Source organism: Anastrepha ludens, chromosome 5 (genome assembly GCF_028408465.1).
Source record: "Anastrepha ludens isolate Willacy chromosome 5, idAnaLude1.1, whole genome shotgun sequence".
Taxonomy (NCBI): Eukaryota; Metazoa; Arthropoda; class Insecta; order Diptera; family Tephritidae; genus Anastrepha; species Anastrepha ludens.
In genome coordinates this window covers 58,118,439-58,139,619 of record NC_071501.1, presented here as the reverse complement: position 1 = coordinate 58,139,619, position 21,181 = coordinate 58,118,439, and the positions used below count along the sequence as shown (strand labels likewise).

The window sequence follows — 21,181 nt, the reverse complement described above, 5'->3', positions numbered from 1 at the left end:
TGCAGCGCGAGAGTTGTGTGGGATAATAATAATAATAACAATATGTTATACCTACTTAGTCTTGAAACAAATTCTGTGACAAATTTTAAAACACATACGGCGAAAAAACACAATTCGCAGAAAAAAGTTCCATTGTTTTTGCTTTTGCTCCTATGGATTGTCCACTCATAAATTATTTTCAGTTTCTTGGCGAATTTCGCTTGTTAACAATGGAGTGGGGAAAATCGAATTGCAGTGATCGCAATACATACCCGTAAATGTGGTAAAAGCGCAAGTGAGATTTACGAATTGCTGAAAAAACTTAAATTTCAAGAATGTTTAATTAGCGCACAATCAATCATTTTCCCAAATGTCTGAAGTGGCAGGCAGAAAAAGAAATGGTCGTCCTCGCATGGTTCGAGCTAGTGCAGTCATAAAAGCCGTTCGAGAAAGATTTCTCAGAAATCCCCGTCTCAACTGGTCATCATTTGAAAACGCGCTTGAAGAAAATTAGACTCAACGGCCATGAAAATGTGATTTTCACAAAAGAGAAATTTTGAATAAGCAGAACGACAAAATCTGTGCTAAAACTTCTACAGTCGCAAAAAATGTTGTTTCAAGGGTTCAGTGTGGCTACCATACAGCCTCCGTAATGGTTTGGTGCGGAGTGTCTTGTAAAGGCATTACATATCTCCATTTTGGCGAAAAAGGGGTTAAGACCAGATAGTGTAGCAAAGTGTGCCAGGAGGATGTCTTAGAAGGCGTGGTGAAGCAGTTGAGCTGTACTTTCTTCAATGGAGAGCGTTGAATCTTCCAGCAGGATTCCGATCCAGCCCATAAGGCAAGAACCACCCAACAGTGGCTAAAAACAATATTCCTGGGTACATATTCGCAGAATATTGGCCGCCGGGAAGTCCAGATCTGAATCTATTGCATTACAGTTTGTGGTCAAAATTGGAGAACATGGCCTGTCGAAGGCCTCACACAAATTTGGAGAGTCTCAAACAATCTTTATTTCGAGCAGTGACATCAATATCCAAGGAAACTGTGCGAACTACAATATTAATACAAATACAGCTGACTGACCTAATCGTTTGAAGGCTTGTGTAAAAGCAAATGATGACCATTTCAAATGAAAATTAATATTTAATATTTACATGGTTAAGTAAAACTAATTTCATTAAAAAAAGTATTATAATTTCATATCTATAACGAACTTAACTTGTAACAGAACTTATGGCAGGACAAAGAATATGTGTATAATTGGGTGTTTGGCCGCTTCCGAATAGCAGATAGTTTTTTTATGAAGAGCATTTTAATGGCAGAAATACACTCGGTCATCTGTGTGTTTGTGTTGCTGGTCAGTCTATATTAGGCTCACATTTTCTTTTTGCCTCATGAGAGCTTATGCTGACACCATTACACCATTTACCCACAATACCCTAGGTCACAATGATATTTATGTATTGGGTGATTTTAATCATAGTAATGTCGATAATTTCGGTCGCCGTAGCCGAATGGATGGGTGCATGACTATCATTCGGAATACGGAGAGAACGTATATTCGAATCTTGGTGAAACACCAAAACGAAGAAAAAGTTTTTTCTAATAGCGGTCGCTCCCCGGCAGGCAATGGCAAACCTCCGAGTGAATTTCTGCCATGAAAAAGTTCCTCATAAAAATATCTGCCGTTCGGAATCGGCTTAAAACTATAGGTCCCTCCATTTGTGGAATATCAAGACGCACACCACATATAGGAGGAGGAGCTCGGTCGAATACCCAACAAGGTTGTAAGCGCCAATTATATAGGGGTTTTCAGTAAGAGCGCTTCAACTTTTGAACTTTTTTGAATAAAACACAAACGGTTTGACTTTTTTAACTAATTTTTTTTTTATTATCGAGTTTGAACATATACATTTAAGTATGAAATTCGATTTCTTTTGCATGACCACCGCGTGCACGTTTTACGAAGTCCAATCGTTGAACCCAATTTTCGACCACTCTTTTGCATAAATCGGCCGAAATTCCAGCAATTTCGCGTTCAATATTGGCTCTGAGCTCACAAATCGTCGCCGGCTTGTTATTGTAGACCAATGACTTCACATAACCCCAAAACAGGACGGCTTTTTAAATGGACCGTAATGCTCTTAAAGTAGCAGCAACAGAACGATTATTTTCATAAAAAATTTGCACGATTTGCAATCGTTGCTCAAGTGTGTAGCGATCCATGATGAAATGTATACTAATGAAATTTACAAATGGCAAGCGAAAAATAAAAAATATTGCGTCGTTCGCCCTCCCTATCGGAAAAAAGTTGAAGCGCACCTATTGAACAACCCTATATATACATATATATACATTATTTATACATTAGTCTTAACTTATGGCAAATTAAAAACATTGGAAATGAACTCGATAGAATTTTGGACCTAATTTTTTTAGGTGAAGGGTTAAATTATATTATATTGATATTGATAGGTGTCTTGCCCCTATTCCTCGCTCTGGCTTGCCTCATGCACATTTATAAAGTGTCACTCAAAAGACGCACCTAGATGTTGTTTTAAAATAAAACATGTATATATTTAGATTCTTTCAGGTTTTTCTAATTTAACTGGAAATACGGCTCTTAATAATTATGTATGAAAAATTGCATAATTTAAATGTTATATAGTCGACTCATGAAATCTTTCACCGACCTTTGAATTTTCGACTCATTTAGACGATTATTTCCACCGAAAAAATCAGGAGTTTTAAGATATGTTTTTCTTAAAGATCGACCATTTTCATAATAAGTGTCTCTAATTTTAATGCGTTGTTCCATCGTGTCAAATTGTATATCTATCTAATTGACAAATGTCAAGGATGATATAAAAAAGTACCGTTCAGGAATTATTCACTACTGAAAATTAGGTGTCACTTTTGAAAGACCCTTTATATATATTCATATACATTTAATTTTTTTCATTCTCGCCTATTACTGTAAATAGTAGTAATAATATTTCATTCAATTGCGCACGTTGTGATTGTTAGACTTGAGCTGGGCAGATTTGCTTTGCTGCTCGACTTCAATGCTTTTACTTGTTTTATCATCTTTAATACAGTTTTGTTTGGCATTTGTTCTGCTAATGTTCCCATAGTTAATAATAAGCCGTATAAAATATCTTGGCGCAATTCTCCATTAAAAAAGCTTAATATGTAATACTTTCGCTTCTGAGAAATAATACCAAAGTTGAATTAAAAAATTACACAATAATGCTCCCAGCTGAAATTAATAGCTTTAATTAACCCTTTCGACTCCGCATTTGTTGCATTCATTGAAAGGGTATCTGGCCAGATTTCAAGTCGCCACGCCCATCCGGTGGTAGAGCAAGTTCCTTGTAAGCTACGTTGGGCAATGGTGGTACTTATATATAAATTGTTTTTTTTTTTTGCAATAAAGCCCGTTTAAAGTTTTATTGACTTATTCTGAAAAAGTAGGTATTAAAAGTACAGCATAAATGGGCGTTGCACTTCAAATCCTTATAAGTTAAAATTGCTTTAACTTCTTTCGTGCGCTCCCATTTGGAGTATGCTGCATTTATGTGGCGTCCGTTCCATCAACTTAAAATAGCTAATTAGTATTGACCACATTCATAAGGCTTTCCTTAAATTCGCTTAGCGCTCTTTATGTTTCTCTGGCCTTTGTTCTCCCAAAAATGCTTTATCACTTCTTATTCATCCTAAATTCTACTTAATCCTAAATCTTAGAAAAGAGAAGGTAAATATTTTCCTTGGCCTTAGGGTTTGACATTATTCAGGAAACCGTTGATTACTTACCTTTTATAACCTTTTAATTTTAATATTCCGCAAAGAATTTTCCTGGTTTCTTGTACATTTCATACTGCTCGAAATTCTCTCCAGAGCTCATAATTATTTGAAATGAGTCTAAAACTCTATTAATCCCAATTTTTCCCTCAGAATCATTACTACATTTTTACTTGCTCACAGTCTGTAAAAATATATTTTTCATAGACTAAATAACTAAATAAAGAAACTCGGAGTAGGCAGGAATAGGTTCGAATCTCCGTGAAACAATCAAAATGAAGAAAAAGTTTTTTCTAATAGCGGTCGCCCCTCCACAGGCAATGGCAAACCTCCGAGTGTATTTCTGCCATGAAAAAGTTCCTCATAAAAATACCTGCCAATCGAAACCGGCTTAAAACTGTAGATCCCTCCATTTGTGAAACAACATCAAGACGCACGCCACAAATAGGAGGAGGAGCTCGGCCAAACACCCAAAAAGCGTGTAAGCGCCAATTAAATATAAATAAATAAATAACATCTTAGAAACGGCATTAATCGGTAAGAATGGCATCCCTAAAAGGCTAAGAAACTTGCTTTTCTTTCCAATTAGTTTTCACATTTCCATGCTTCAGGCATACAAATAACCTGAAACTTTATAAATAATATTTGGAATCACAATGGAATGACTTCGAGGAAATGGTTACATTACAATGGTGCTTCAAAGGTAATTGAAAATAATACCGAACTGAGATTTGGAAACCAGTTGATTGACAGAACGAGGAAAAATATCGCATTATTCAAATTTTCTAAAGCCCTATTAGATGAAGTCGTTTTTTTAATGCATAAAACGTGAGCTTCTGCTCAGATCCAATTCTCTAGGTAGGATACATATGCGTTTTTTTCCACAAAAATTGCGTAACTCTTTAGCTTTTACACGCGATATGAGCTTGATTTCAAAAGCATAATTTGAACTCACATAGGCACACTGCCTAGTTACTGTTAATTTGGTTAGTTAGCTATCCAAATTTTCACCTCGCCTCTGAACATAGTGGGGCGGAGGGGCTTCATATTGATCCGGTCATAAATCGAATGCAATTAAATTGGAAGGCCCACAAACTGTTTTAGCCGAAAAATGACAAGCATTGCTGAACAAGCTAAAGAAAACCCAAACTAGCGTTTGAAAGTATAATATAAATACTTTGTATGTACACATGCAAGTATGTGTAAGTATAAGTAAAATAAGAAATTGCATAATAAATTGGAATGAACATTATCCGTTAACGAGAAACAAACAATCATCTCGAACCGGCCAAAATATCTATACCTACGTACAAATACTGTATGTGTCGTTTTACAAACAACCTTCGCAGCTGGCCACCTATGGTAACGAACTGGTCCTCTGAGCTTTGCTAAAGTCATGCAAACAAGTGGCAACCAAACAGCTTATTTACTTTCTTCTACATAAATAAATTAGCTTGAGCCACCCACGCGCAACCTTACTACTTCGAAATCACTCATTCACATTTTGCCCGGCATCCTTAAGCATGCTTCGTCGCCAGTTCGTCGACCATAGCAACTAATCATACCATTTCTCCGAACAGTTGGTGCCATAGCCAAAGACACCATAGCCCCCATGGCAACAAATATTACCACAGAGAGCAAAAACGCCACCATCTTCACCTCCAAACTCAAAGCAAACTATCATACATACATACACACACATTTGATTTATGCCCATTGGCACTGTCTGCAGATCTTCGTCATGCTACTAAGCTATTTAATTAATTTACCCATTCACATTATCGGCTAAAGAGAAACATTCACTCCCAAGCAGACCACGCTACTGCCGATCAGTGCGACTAGATGAGAAAATTGTCTGGACCAACCGTCGCACTATGGGCCAGGAATTCCTCAAAAGGGGTGAAAATATAAAGTTTTGGTCGATTTTAATGAAGCTTCATATAGGGAGATTTTGGGATCACTGATTGCGAATCAGAATTTAGTTTAAACAAAAAATAAAAGTAAATCGAAAAAGGGGTTCCAACCTCCCCGATGTGGACACTGTAAATTACTTTTTTTGTAGGTGAACTCAAGGCCTTACAAGACAAAGTTGACCGAGTCTACTAGTAGACGCGACAAAGACAAAATTTTTAATGTGAATCTAAAAATTTGGAAAAAGTGATGTAAATTCCTTAAAGCGTATAAGCACAACATTACCAAAAAGTCATTCCGAACTCATTCATTTCCATATCGTGGTTAATAGGGGTTAATGGTTATATATTATATTTATTTTTTAAGAATTATAAGTTTCACATAACTTCATGTCATCATAGGAACTAGTTCAAGATTGAAATCTGTTGGATTTTAAATATTTGCCAACTCTTGAAAAACAAGAGTGGACATAAGGCTTAATATTATCTTTGTAAATCAAATAATATCATAATTGTTAAAAAAACAACGGAACTAGATTTCCAAAGTATGAGTATATGACACCAGTGAAACATTATATAAATTTACTTGAAACTTGTACCTAATGTGCCTCTATTTCACACAGGTTTACCATAAATTTAGAGTTATAAATAAAACATTAAATATAACAAAAAAAATAATTTTTAACCGAATGAACAGAATGCAGAATGAACTCCAATAAGTGGTTATACCATACATACACACATATGTAGGTGTAAAGTTACTTTTTATTAAATTTTTTAATAAAATTTCAGTGTACGCAATATTTCCATCTTTTTTATCAAGAGCCAAAACATATAAAGTTTCTTTTTTATCACATCGGATAGAGTCACAAATAATTATTCATGTGAAATACATTGAGATCGGAGGCCCAAACCGGACACCTTAAGAGTTTGTCCTTGAGCTTAATTTGTTGTCACTGCAAAATATAATTTGACTGGGAAATGGAGATACTCAAAATGGAAGTTTCGTGGGTATTATCGGATAATCGCATTGAGATTACATAGTAATGTTACAAAAACTCTTAATACACACACATTAACAGCATTTTTTGTAAAAAGTGTCAGTTCTGCTCCAAAAATTTTGGTAATACCTATAAAACATTATCTAATTTTATTGATGCAGAACGGAAGTAATGTGATAGTGATAGCTGCGCATGTCACCGAGAAAGTGAAGATCCCGATACCCCAATCGATGACGACGGAATTGTAGTTCCGTTACCCGACCATGACGAGGTGAGAATAGCAATATCACGGCTAGAGAACAACAAAGCAGCGGGCGCCGACGGACTGCCGGCTGAGCTATTCAAACATGGCGGCGAAGAGCTGGTAAGGTGCATGCATCAGCTCCTATGCAAAATATGGTTGGATGAAAGCGTGCCTGCCGATTGAAATTTAAGTGTGCTCTGCCCAATCCATAAGAAGGGTGATCCTGCAATTTGAGCCAATTACCGCGGGATTAGTCTTCTAAATATCGCCTATAAGGTTCTAGCGAGCGAATTGTGTGAAAGGCTGATGCTCACCGTCAACCAACTGATTGGACCTTATCAGTTTCGCTTTAGACCGAGAAAGTCAACCATCAACCAAATATTCACAATACGCCAAATCTTGGAAAATACCCACGAAAAGAGAATCGACACACACCATCTTTTAGTCGATTTCAAAGCAACATTCGACTGTACGAAAAGGAGTTACTTGTATGCCGCGATGTCTAATTTGGTATCCCCGCAAAACAAGTACGCCTATGCAAGATGACGTTGCTCAATACCAGCAGCACCATCAGAATTGGGAAGGACCTCTCCGAGCCGTTTGATACCAAACGAGGTTTCAGACAGGGGGACTCGCTGTCGTGTGACTTCTTTAACCTGATGTTGCAGAGGATCGTACGAACCGCAGAACATAATTATGTTGACATCATCGGCCTTAACAACCGCGCTGTTAGTTCTGCCTTCTCCAAACTGGATAAAGAGGCAAAGCGAATGGGTCTGGTGCTGTCTTCAAACAAACAGTCGGCGCACTTCGTATATTTAAGAACCAGCATTAACCGTCTATAATAATGTCAGCCTTGAAATCCAACGTAGAATCTATCGACGAACAAAACTAATACTCTACAAGACTCTTATCACGCCCGTCCTAGCGTATGGCGCAGAAGCGTGGGCGATGACAACATCCGATGAAGCGACGCTTGAAGTGTTTGAGAGAAAGATTCTATTGAAGAATTTTGGACCTTTGCACGTTGACAACGGCGAATATCGCAGGCGATGGAACGATGAGCTGTATGAGCTTTACGACGTCATAGACATAGCGCAGCGAATAAAGATCCAGCGGCTACATTGGCTGAGTCATGTCGTCCGAATGGATACAAACGCTCCGGCTCTGAAAGTATTCGATATAATAGGACTATGAATAAGTTCGTGCGGTTTTTTTTCGAAATTTGAAACTTTATTGACGTAAAATGGTTACAAATTTAATATTCAAAATATTGTCCATCGCTTACTACTACTTTTTCCCATCTTTCTGGCAATTCACGGATTCCCTTTGTGAAAAATTCGGTCGGTTTTGCCGCAATCCACGAATCGATCCATTTTTTGACTTCATCGTAATTACGGAAGTGCTGGTCAGCCAGGCCATGTTGCATCGATCGGAAGAGATAGTAATCGGATGGCGCAAGGTCTGGACTATACGGCGGGTGGGGTAGGACATCCCATTTGAGCGTTTCTAAGTATGTTTTGACCACTTGTGCAACATGTGGCCGAGCATTGTCATGTTGCAAAATAACTTTGTCGTGTCTATCGGCGTATTGCGGCCGTTTTTCTCGCAGTGCTCGGCTCAAACGCATCAATTGTCGTCGGTAGACATCCCCCGTAATCGTTTCATTCGGTTTCAGTAGCTCATAATACACAACACCCAGCTGGTCCCACCAGATACACAGCATAACCTTCAGGCCATGAATATTCTGCGCCGACGTCGATGTTGAAGCATGGCCAGGGTATCCATACGTTGCCCGACGTTTTGGATTGTCGTAATGGACCCACTTTTCATCGCCAGTCACAATTCGATGCAAAAAACCCTTTCTTTTGTGCCGTTGAAGCAGTTGTTCGCATGCCATAAAACGGCGTTCAACGTCTCTTGGCTTCAATTCATACGGCACCCAATGGCCTACCTTTCGGATCATTCCCATGGCTTTTAAACGTTTGGAAATGGTTGATTGATCAACTCCCAAAGTTTTTGCAACCTCTTCTTGCGTTTGAGCCGGATCTTGATCGAGCAATTCCTCCAATTCGGTATCCATGAACTTTGGCGGCGCACCCTCGCGTTCTTCGTCTTCCAAGCCAAAATCACCACTTTTAAAGCGTGCAAACCACTTCTGGCACGTTCGATCAGATAGAGCATGCTCACCATAAACTTCCACCAAGATACGATGACTTTCGGCTGCTTTTTTCTTCATATTAAAATAATGAAGAAGAATTCCCCGCAAAAACACATTATTTGGCACGAAATTCGACATTTTCAAGTGTGGTAAAAATATTGTTGTTTACGCTTCAAATAAAAAACTTATACTGACGTTTGTGCCTTACGACAGTAGCTCTCCAATGAATGTTTGGAAATGTGGATCGATGGAATAATAATCAAGTTACGCCATCTGTTGTAAAACCGCACGAACTTATAAATATACCTATTAGTACCAGCTGGTGGTAGCAGAGGAAGAGGAAGGCCTCCTTTGCGTTGGAAAGATCATGTAGAGAAGGACTTGGTTTCCCTTTGTTGTGTCTAATTGGCGCCGGTTAGCACGAGAAAGAAACGACTGGTGCGCTTTCTTAAACTCGGCCAAAATCGCGTAAGCGGTTATCGCGCCAATTAAGAAGAAGAAGAAGAAGAACGGAACTAAACATTTAAAGTTTAACTATATTACAAAGAAAAAATATTTCAATCTATTGGTTCATTTTTGATGTAACATCAACAATTGATGATTTTTTACTATATTTTCCCATATTGCCATGCCTCTCAAAGCCTTCTTCAACTTATGTTAAATTAACCTTCCATTTAACCAATTTCAGTACTTAATTTTGGTCAATTTTCGCCACTTTTGAGGGGTGTCTGCCCCATAGTGCGTCGCCCAGCCTGTTTGGCTGGTAATGACCAGATTATGATTTCACATGCATACGAGCATGAACATACGAGTGAACGAGGTGGGCAGTAGAGCTAAGGCGGTATCATTTTTCTGTTCCTATTACGAAAGATTTGACTGATAAGCGGAACAAAAATGACGTCGACAACGGAAATTACCGTACAAGTGATGATAACTATATTACCAACGCAAATTTATGAACTGCACTGAATTACACACGTACATACATACATATGTATGGACTTGTGTGCTAAGAATTAAGTATGCATTTCTCATACATGAGATGTACAAATCGTGTATTAAAGGCCAATTTATTGCATTTGGGGTATTCACAAGAATGTCGAATGTTGTATACCATGAACTGTGAACGGAAAAAACTTACTTAGGATGTTCCCAAGCACCGCAAAAGTGAAATTATGAATTTTCACACAGCTCAAAAAATGGTTGTAGTTTAAAGCTCTCTAAGCATTTATTTAACGACACCTTGCAAGCCAATTAAGTTTTAATTCATACTGAACTTTGAGCCTTTGTTCACTGAGATTTTATAACGGGTGTTTTTTAAGAGTTTGAAAAGTTAAAATGATGTCATAAAACAGACATATTTCCGGAATGAATTGCTTTTATTATAATTCGGTATATAATTTCGTGGCATTTATTTTTGAATACGATACTCTGCATATGTCGGCTGTGTCCACCAGTTACATGGCCCATTCGATCAGTCCAATTTTTGACCACTTTTTCCCCATAATCTGGCCGTATGGCGTAAAGGTGTCTTGAATGTTTCCAATAAATAGATTATTAAATGCGCTGTATGGAAAGTTGCGCCATCTTGTTTGAACGAAATGTCGCCGATGTTTAGCTGATTAACTTTTAAAAACAAAAATTCAGTTATCATGGCTCGATAACGCTCGCCATTCACCGCCAGTGCTCTGTGAACTTCACAAACGGATTTATTATTATTTTTTCTTTTTTTTTAGAGCAAATTTCCACAATTTCGAATCGTTGTTCTGGCGTTCAACGGTTCATAATGGCTTGCCAAACCTTACGGCACAGAAATGGCAACATACTTTGCCATTCTCAGCTGTCAAACCATAGTTATCTACATCGATAGTTCTTATGCAGACATCTATATTCTCATGAAACTAACAAAACACCCGATACAACTACAATAATGGATAATTATGCTCTGTTTACTGAGGCTTACAATTTTTGGCACTTCACACACCGTACGAGTATGTGTAATAACTTTTATAATATACAACTCAGTTTTATTAGTGGTTAGTTTTTCAATGATTTATGCGATCTCCTAATTTTCTTTGATTTTTATACTCATATGAGTATTAATCACCATAATTACCCTATCGAAAGATTTATATTTTTTTCAAACGGCGTCGTACGTCAATCATGTTGGACTCTCGTAAAGTAGACAACTTCAGTATACAAACAGGCAAGGAATTGAGCGCGTTAAGGTCAAAATAAAGATTTCTATCACACAAAATCATTTTTTATTTAATAAAAAAGTTATTCAAAAATAAAATTGGATGATTAATTTTTTGTAGAAACCAAATATGCATACATAGGTGTATCTCATCTGAAAGAGAGTTTAAATGTATAGAAGTTCTGTTCCTCGAAATTTCGTCTACACAAAAAACCTACGAATGGTAGAAACGCACGAGCCCACTCGGTAATTAGTAGTTAAAACCAATTCCTCTGCAGAAGTAGAGTCTGACGAGGTGGTTTACTTGGTTCTCTTATTTCCAAAATTTATAAATAAATATGTATACCATTCCTTTCATAAAGCATAGTAAATAAGTTTTTATTTTGCGTATTTCAGAACTATCGTTATAGGACAGCTAAGTGCGGCCATTGTAACTACCGAGCGATTTCAATATCTACCAATCTACAAGTAGAAGTAAATTAATAAGTCCGCCAAGATTCTTTGGGATGTGTTTAAATTTTTACTCAAGCTTTCGTTCACACGGATGGATAGTCATTTCTTAATCGAATATAAGCCTATTTTGGTAATGCTTTATAACTTGCAAAAAAAAAAATAGTAAGGGCCAGCTAAATTGGAGCGAACTTAATATACCCGCGCATATTTTGGTTAAATATAATTCCGCTGGCTGTTTATTTTTGGAATCAAACAAACTCATAGACTCATATACATAACTCTATTATTTTATTGTTTATAGCTCAAGACAGACAGACGGAAATTTATTCTTAAAATATAAAAAGAGGACGTGGATTTATATTTATGACGGATTTAAATGAGGCTGGAATCAATAGATGTACCAAGTTTGGGCAAGTTTTATTAAGTCGTTATTGAGATGCACGCATTTACGCAATCGCGGTACTACATATTTTCCAAAAATTTGCTAGCATCGTATTAATTTTTCTGGGTTCATCATTGATATCAAATTAGAATGTATTTTCTTAGTTTTTAACAAATAGATATTATGTTTTTTTTTTTAATTTTTTTAAATACCGTTATACGGGGGCGTAGTTATTGATACGTTTTCTTGAACATGGATAGACCGACGGATTTGTTACAAAGGAAATGGTAAATCGCTCAGTATTATTATATTCATTCACCTTATTTTCCTTATTTCCTTTTGAATAAAAACTCAAAAACTCATACTTTGTTTACATTGTTACTACAAATAGTCTGACAAATAAAACGTTTTTCATTTAAACGCAATACAAAATTGTAATACTAACTTTTGGAAAAAGAACCTCGCTTCAATGCGAAATTCAATCAAAGGCACTACTTCTTAAACAAACAAAAAATTATTCGGAAAACTCATGACAAATGTGTGTAATAAAAATTAATAATGAGTTCAACCTCCAAATCTATCTAGATACCAGTTCCAAAATCTGGTTTGGCACCGAAGCAACGGCATTTTGAAATTCCGAAAGTGGGATTCGAGACCATTATTTAATAATTAAAACGCTATTAGAAAAAACGTTTTCTTTATTATGGTGTTTCAGGAAGATTCGAACCAACGTACCCCGAATTCCGAATTGTAGTCATGCACCAAACCCATTCGGCTACGGTGGTGGCCATAGATTTGGTTTTCGTAATATTCATCTTCAATCCGTATTTTGCTCACGTAAAACACTCAGCTTTGATTGCAAATGGGGGCTTAAAAAACGATATCCTCAACATTATCCATATCGTTTAAATGCTCCAAGATAAGGTCGACACCTCTTCTGGAATTTTTCCCTTCAAATCATACCAGTAGGAATTAAAACAATCAGGATCATCGAGATTGAATATTTTTCGTACTTTCCCACTCATCGGTCTATGCCATGAGCTGTTTTGGAAATTCTAGTTTCACGTTTAAGTCTAAGTTTGTTTTGTCTTAATTTTATAAGTTTTTCCACATTATCGATTTCTGAGGCCGAGCGATTCAATTTAATCGTAAATTGATTTTAGTCATACCAGTCACCGCGTAGAAATGGAACTGATTTCTTCGAACTTCGATTTTTTCCCCCCATAATGACTTTTTATTAGAATTTATAGCGTACTGAAATATTTAATAGCTACATAAAATTAAAACTTCAAAGGTTACTCGTTAATTCAAGTGATTTTGTGCCCAACTTACTCATTTGACTGCCTCTAATTGAATTTCGCATTAAACCTAACTAAAAAACAAAAAAATTAAATAACTACGAAGGAAGAACTAACGGTACTTGCATATTTCCAGCAAAGTATGAAAAAAATTAAAACTCAAAATTTCGAGAGCAAATGAAAGGTACCGTTGCACATGAAACAAACTTTAAATGCCAATGCCTTTAATGTAATTTTGCGGAGTATGTATGTATGTATGTATTTTATTATATTCATTATTGAATTTTCAATTCAAAAGAAAACACTTTTATATTCGACTGTAAACCTATGTTTTTTAAAAATTAATGACATTAAGAAAAAAAAGTAATTGCAATTTGAGAGCACAGCATCTGATTAGGTTATTATAAGATTTTGATTGGGTTTGGCAAGTCTGCAAACATTTTACTGCTACTGAAAATAAAATTTATGCCACAAAATTCAAATTTCTTCTGAGAAGTTTTATTTAGTGGAAAAGAACACAAAACAATTTTGGTGCTTTATTATTTTATCAAGCCAAATGTTGGTTGCTGACGAAATTGGATGGCTGTGAAGTTAGAAGTTAGCCTTAAGCTCTTTGTTTATTCTTGCGTAGCAATTGAAACATTTTCTTCGCAATTTTTTTCTACCTTGTTGGCTAATACGTAATTTCTGTTTTGCAAGCCTATTAATTTCTGTGATAATATGTTGTATTACTTCATTGTATGTCATTACCAACACTTTAAAAGGACTTACATACTCATATTTTTGAAAAAAAAAATGTAAACACTGCACTTGCCGGTGAATAGAGATGAGTTTTGCCTTCCGATATAATCAGTCAATTGTAAGTCTCCAATATGCCGTTCCTTAAAATTAGCTTGGCCTGCTAGTTTCATTTAACTGCCGTTAATTTTTAAATGGCATGACCTATTAGGGGCATGTAACCGTCGTATAATTTAGTTATCGCCACTCTCACGGAAACACTATTGCACATTGTGTTAAGTAAAGAACGGCTTCGGAAAAAAAACCGAAATATCAATTACCATTTCTTCAGAAAAAAATTCAAAACAGCCTTTGAGATTTACACAATAGCGATATGATTTGCATGGTTTGGAAGCTTATCTTAGTGAATCTCTGCCAAGAAATTATGCACGCTGGTAGCAAACCCTACATTTTCTGACAAAATTTGCTTTAAATTATATTTCCTTCATTGAGAGCGTTCTGTTAGTTTTTATAACAATTGGCGCGTACACTTCTGTCAGGTGTTGGGACGAGTTCCTCCTCCTATTTGTGGCGTACGTCGTGAAGTTGTTCCAGAAATAGAGGAACTTAGAGTTTTAAACCGACTCAAAATTGTTTTTATGAGGAGCGTTTTCATGGCAGAAATAAACTCGGAGATTTGCCATTGCCTGCCGAGGGGCGACCGCTATAAGAAAAAACTTTATATATCATTTGCTGCTTAACGCACGGTGATTCGAACCTACGTGCTTCCGAATGGTAGTCACGGACCAACTTATCTGGTTCGGCTTTAAAGCCCGATATTCGTTGGTTCCTTTGTGTTAAGAAATCTGAAAGGATAATTGAAGATTTTCGCATAGCACTAGGATAGTGTCCGTGTTCAAAACTTCATTCATGAAACACCAAATGATAGAAACAAATTCTTTCTAATATCGGTCGCCCCTCGACAGACAATTAAAAACCTGCGAGTAAATTTTTACCATGAAAAAAGGTCCTTATAAAAAACCATCTACCATTCGGAGGTGGCATAAAATTGTAGGTCCGTCCATTTTCTCCTCCACATATAGGATGAGAAGCTCAGTTGAATACCCAACAAAGGGTACAAGCGCCAATATACTCGAAAATAGTAGCAATGAAAAAATGATACTTCGGCAGACTCCACACAACAAGCACAGGCATTATTTGCTGATAACATTCCCCAAAAACTTCATTATTTTTGCTCCTAGTTCGTGTCAGCGAAAGAACAATGGATAAATTGCAGCAGCTGCATAGCGTAGATGACAAGATGTGAAACTCTGCGGTGAACTCACCGTAATAATGTGCGTTTTTTATAACTTTAGCCAGTAATGCCACACCGGAAAAAACATTGATTGGGAATTTATTAAACAAAAATTGGAACTTTGCAGTTTCTACATTACTACACTAATATGTATGTGTATTAGGCCGGGTCGATTTGTGGAGAGGAAAAAAATCGCCCATTGCTCTGTGAAAATCATATTCTAGGGATCAAAATAAGAAACTTTGCCGAAGGAACGATACCTCTAAAACGAATTATGATGTCCCCCAATTTGGGTCGAACTTTTTAGTTTCTGTTTTATAACTCACTTAAATTAATTTTTTCATTTACATATGTTCTGACTAAATAAATTTCTTAAGAGAAAAAATAGATATTATTATAATTAAATAATAAATATTATATATAAATAAAAAAATAAAGAAAAAACATAGCCATTTAGCTGATTTTTTTATGTAAAGGCCAAAAAAAGTGATATTTTTAAATTGGGGGACATCAGAATTCGTTTTAGAGGTATGGTTCCTTCGGCAAAGTTTCTTATTTTGATCCCTAGAATACGATTTTCACAGAGCAATGAGCGATTTTTAAATCGACCCGACCTAATATACATATATGTATATAATATAATATATTAAGAAAACTGCTTTTCAAGTAAGGGATGAGTGAAGTTTGTTGGGATACACATTTTTCTTCAAAATGCAATATAAAGTCTAAAGTACGACCAAGTTTATTTGGAATACTACAATCAATGCGAATGATATCAATACTTAAGAAACCATCTAATAGGTAAATTTCACATCGCAAGCAAACAGCGCAAGTCGGTTAAACCGTGTAATTTAATTCTCTTTGGAATTTATGCATACTATCCGATTTTTTAAGTGTGCGTTATACACGAAAATACTTTTTTAAATAAAAAACTGTAGCAACTCGCAGTTTGTTACTTCTTGGATTAGGAGCCAACTACACTAAAACCTTTAATACAGTACTGGATTTTTACACAAAAGGCGAGTTTATTCAATCTCACAATAGCGCACCCATATACGCTTTTTAGTACCATTATCTTAACAATAATAACAGTTTGACTCGTACTGTGCTAAAGCGCCACCAATGAAGCGATTGGGAACGCATTGGCAATTAATCAATCGCCTGGCAAGTGACCTCATTATCTTGATGGCGGTTTGGCTTCCAGTCTGCATGGCTGCATTAAATGTACATATGCATAAAGAATGCAGTGCTGCGTCACGACTTTTGGCGGCACCGTACGCCAATCTGGTGACGAATCGGCGCCCGCGACAGCACGAAAATATTTAAAATATTTTTTTTTTTTTGTTTTTATACTTACATAGAAATACAATTCCACATTTTTTGTGCGTTTTGGTGCACATGTTTGACGCTCACTTCGGCAACAACCAGTCTCGTCGGTACAACGGTGCAGAACTGTACAGTGAGGCATGTACATTTTTGAGGGATCACGCTGTATGCGTTCAACGTGTCGTTGCGGAACACGGCATGCTGCTTCGTTTAAGATTTGCTTAACGTGCTCGCTGGCCAAAGCTGCAAAAACATTAAAATCTATTAGAAGTCATACAACTTAGAAACAACATTATTTATACTCAATCGAAAAAAAGAGAAGTGACACAAAAAAAACAACATTGGAGTCAGTCGCTGGTTCAAAAACCTAATATTTATTAGTTTTTAAATCTTAGGAATAACTTTAAATCGGCCTGATCAAAATAGCATTAATATTCACCATAATAGCGTGTAGATATGAGTTGCCACAGTTGAATGGGTCTGTGTATAAACAATTGAGTTTTTCCCACGATTTTCGAAACCTATCTAAGCCATTAAGCGAGCTATGGGTGGATTGTGATTTTTAGATTTGTAATCATTAAATTAAATTTGTTTTTTTATAAGATATAAAGAGATGATATCACAGCGAATTAGGAAAGCGCAATCCTGTATTCTATTCAAAAATAACTTCATTTGCATTAGTTTGTTCAATTGAAAAATCATAAAATTATACATCTTAAAATCACAATATTGCTAAGCCATTAAATAAATATTTTCAAACAAGTAACTTCTCTTCAGTTTTTTTGGTTATCCGCAGAGATGACGTCATCCGGTGTCAAAATCGTGAAGAATAAAACAACGGTTTTCAGAAGGCACCACTTGCCGCATTCTGTACACCGTGTATTCTATAATTCTTGCTGTGATGCGATGGCTGCCAGATCGCAAACGAGCGGCATCGGAGCCAAGAGGGATGCGTTTGCCAGGGAGCGAGACCAAAACATATTATTTCTTACGAGCTGGAAACGAATTCACGCGTATTGCAACAATAATCGCAGTTGGCAATCAAATATAACTTCGAAGTAAATAACTTTTATATTGCGCCAAAGGGTGGATGATGTCGAACAAAGAAGCGCAGGAACCAATAGCACTCGAGGAACATGCTCGATAAATAAAAATGATTTAACCTTCATATATAACTACATTACCAAAGTTTTTTAGAAAATATACAAATTTACAAAACATTGATATACGAGTACTCGCATATCGAATGATCTTGAATGCGACATACGAGTATTACCATTACCATTAAAAAGGGATACGAGTAGATATATCAATATCAACATCTACCTGCACGTCTTGCCGCATAAATGCTCAGTTCATTTTGCATTTGTTCATAACAAAGTTACGAAAGCACTTAAGGGGTGGTCCATATAACGCTTACTTTTTCAAAATTAAAAAAGTAACGCACCCTGTTTTCCAACACATTGGTGACGGTTTTCGGCTCTATCTCATGAATGGGCCTCACAGCTCCCCCACAGCTCTCACAAACAAACCAAACATGCTATATTGCTAAAACCGTGAGCATATCGGGTGTACCAACATAAAAAATAATAATTATCGAAAGTCGAATGTACGTAGTCCTCGAAAAATTTACCTTATTTTATAACAAACCTCGTATGTTTTTAACAAACCTTATAATGTACGTTCATGTCATGCCCTTCAATGTACTGTACTCATTATAACATAGTCCACTAAAAGGCCTTTTCAATTCGGCAAGCCCTAGCAAGGGACGAAATACTTATACATAGCAGAGTACAGAAGAAGATTAGCAAAGAACAAAATTTTTCCGAGTTGCGTTAGAGTGATTCGGACAAAATTTGCAACAGCATTGTGGGAGTTGTGAAACCGGCAATCGTTAGTATGATTTGGAATCCAAGCAAGAGTCGATGTAGTGCATAAAGAAAAGGAAAGAATAGCCACTAAAGAAGTTCAGAGTAGAAAAGTCGCCTTCAAAGATGAAGTCTACAGTTTTCTTGGGTAGCAAGGTGGTCGTTAAAATAGCGCGCGCAGTGGTGTTCCTGCAAAACAGCGTGCCTTAAATTTTACCACCCAGTCTGGACCTAGATCCGTAACCTTTTTCCAAATTTAAAGAAGGGATTATAGTAATGAAGTTGTTCAGATGACAGTGATGTGAAGGAGGCTATAAAAAACAATTTTCGAGAGAAATCTAAAGAATATTTTCTGCGTGGCATACAAGTGTTATATTCACGATGTGAAGTGTATTTCACTTCGAGGGGATTACATTGAAACCTTACTAAGGGGTTTTTCAATAAGGGCGGGTAGATGTTGAAATGGCGTTTGCTGTGTGGCACGTAGCGTCGTCCTACTGGAACCACATGTCGTCTAGGTCCATATGGTTCAATATGGGCCATAAGAAATTGGAAGGGCCACCACGTCTACCGAAAAATGGGCGAATGCGCGCAACGTTTGCGTTAATGAACACTCATTTTGATAATAAAGTTTTATCATTTGAACGTGCTCTTCAATCGTGTAACTTGTCATGATGATTTGGCATAAACAACTGAATAATAAACAAAAGATTTGACAGATGTCACCAAAACAAAATGGCTGCCACAGGGCGCCAAAATCGACCCGCGCCAATTGAAAAACCCTTTATATACTCGTATGTACATATGGGACAAATGAAGGCTATTATGTGTGCTATTATATGTGTACATATGTAGTTTATTAGAGTTTATATCTGTGCGTACCTTTTTCGTGCTTGTGTTTATTAACGTGCGAGCGACGAGATTCCTGTACAGCAGCGAGCGTTCCCAGTTCCTCCTGTTTTTGTTGAGTCAACGTACCAGGAACATAGTGTTGGGAATTAATATTGTCAGCGTCTTCCTGAAACATATTAAAAAGGTGGCTAAGTTTTTGTTAAAAAATCTTATAATTAAATTTGCATATATCAGTTGGATCAGATGTATTTGTGTGGACTACAAGCGGACCATTATAACTATGAGATACCACGGGACTTAAAAAATTCCTTAGTTGTTTTCGCGCTGTGAACTGCTGCGTTATCCTGTTGAAATATCCATTCGGGATCACTTACTACAACTCCGAAATGAATAATCTCATCTAACAGTTCTATGTATTTTTCGGCATTCATTTTTGTAGAAATAACGCAAATTGTTAGCGAACCGCCGAGACTTTTTAACTTTTCGCTTGTCCTGATAATATTTTCTATAATTGTCGGGATCATCAAGGCAAAACTTCTTCTCGTCAGAAAGTATTACATTTTGCCGCTCTTCATCCCAAAACTGATATTTTTTTATTTAAGGCTCGCTTCTTTACGGCGCATGTGCAGCATTGGCTTAGGAGTGCGATTAACGTCTGCTTTTAAAATTTAACTATGAGATTTGAGTGAGCGCCGAATTTTCGACGGTCATTTCGGAAAATGAAACGAAAACACGGCATTTCCAACTGAAAGTATTGGTTTTCTGCTATAAATTTTCTTTTTTTCATAATTGTAGCCTAATTTTATATAATAAAGCACTGCATTTGTATGTAAATTTATTTTCTCAGCTACTGTGCGTGCGGACAATCCATTTTCATGATAAGCAAGCACTTTTCCGCGCTCCTTTTCCGTTACCTGCTATTCCCCACTTATTATTGAAATATCCCTGTTCAATATAGTACATTTTTAATAAACTAAGCTTTTACTGTTTTTTAATAAGACTGTGTTTATAATGTTAAACCTGTTAAAATAAAGTATATAGAAGTAGAATCGCACTCAATTCTTTTAGAAACAATAACTGGCGCTATAACTGTTTCGTACGGCAAAAAATTCCAATGGAAAATTACGTTATATGGAATTTTCATACTATTTATGTATTTCTGAAAATGTTTATGATTATACCCCAAATACACGACAGAAGTTTTTTGCACCAATTGCATATTTGCGCAAGGTTTTGTTCCGCATATGAGACGGCCGGGGTATTTGCGCGACCAAAACGATGTTGATGTTTACGCAAGATTCCTACTTACATATATTGTATATGCCTTTTGCATCGTGTATGGTAAATTTAACAAAGTGCATTACAACATTGATATAAACACCCCTCCTATATTTTTACTAGAGCTTTACTGAAGAATTTTAATTTTACATAATCCATTTTAAATCACAAATATACTATTGTATCAAAAGATTTACAAACTTGTTGGTTTTTCCAACTTTGCATGCACATTTGCCGTTTTCTATACAGAGTGGATTTTATTTTTATATCACTTCTTTTATAAAGCAAACTTTATGATTCCGATTCGTACGAATTTCGCCAAATGCCTGGTAATTATGAATTAGTACTTAGTATGTGTGCCTTTTTAAAAATACTTCAATATATATACAATTCTAA

General features: G+C 36.3%; 1 protein-coding gene across 1 annotated transcript in view; it reads right to left on the bottom strand.

The window, feature by feature from the left end:
- LOC128863483 (uncharacterized) overlaps positions 1–21,181 on the bottom strand; it is a 107,093-nt gene that overhangs the window by 6,387 nt on the left and 79,525 nt on the right. The window contains exons 2-3 of the mRNA XM_054102669.1: positions 19,538–19,673; positions 16,819–17,030 (exon numbers count right to left, since the gene is read on the bottom strand). Coding sequence (XP_053958644.1) covers positions 16,819–17,030; positions 19,538–19,673 — 348 coding nt within the window. The remainder of the gene's footprint in view (positions 1–16,818; positions 17,031–19,537; positions 19,674–21,181) is intronic.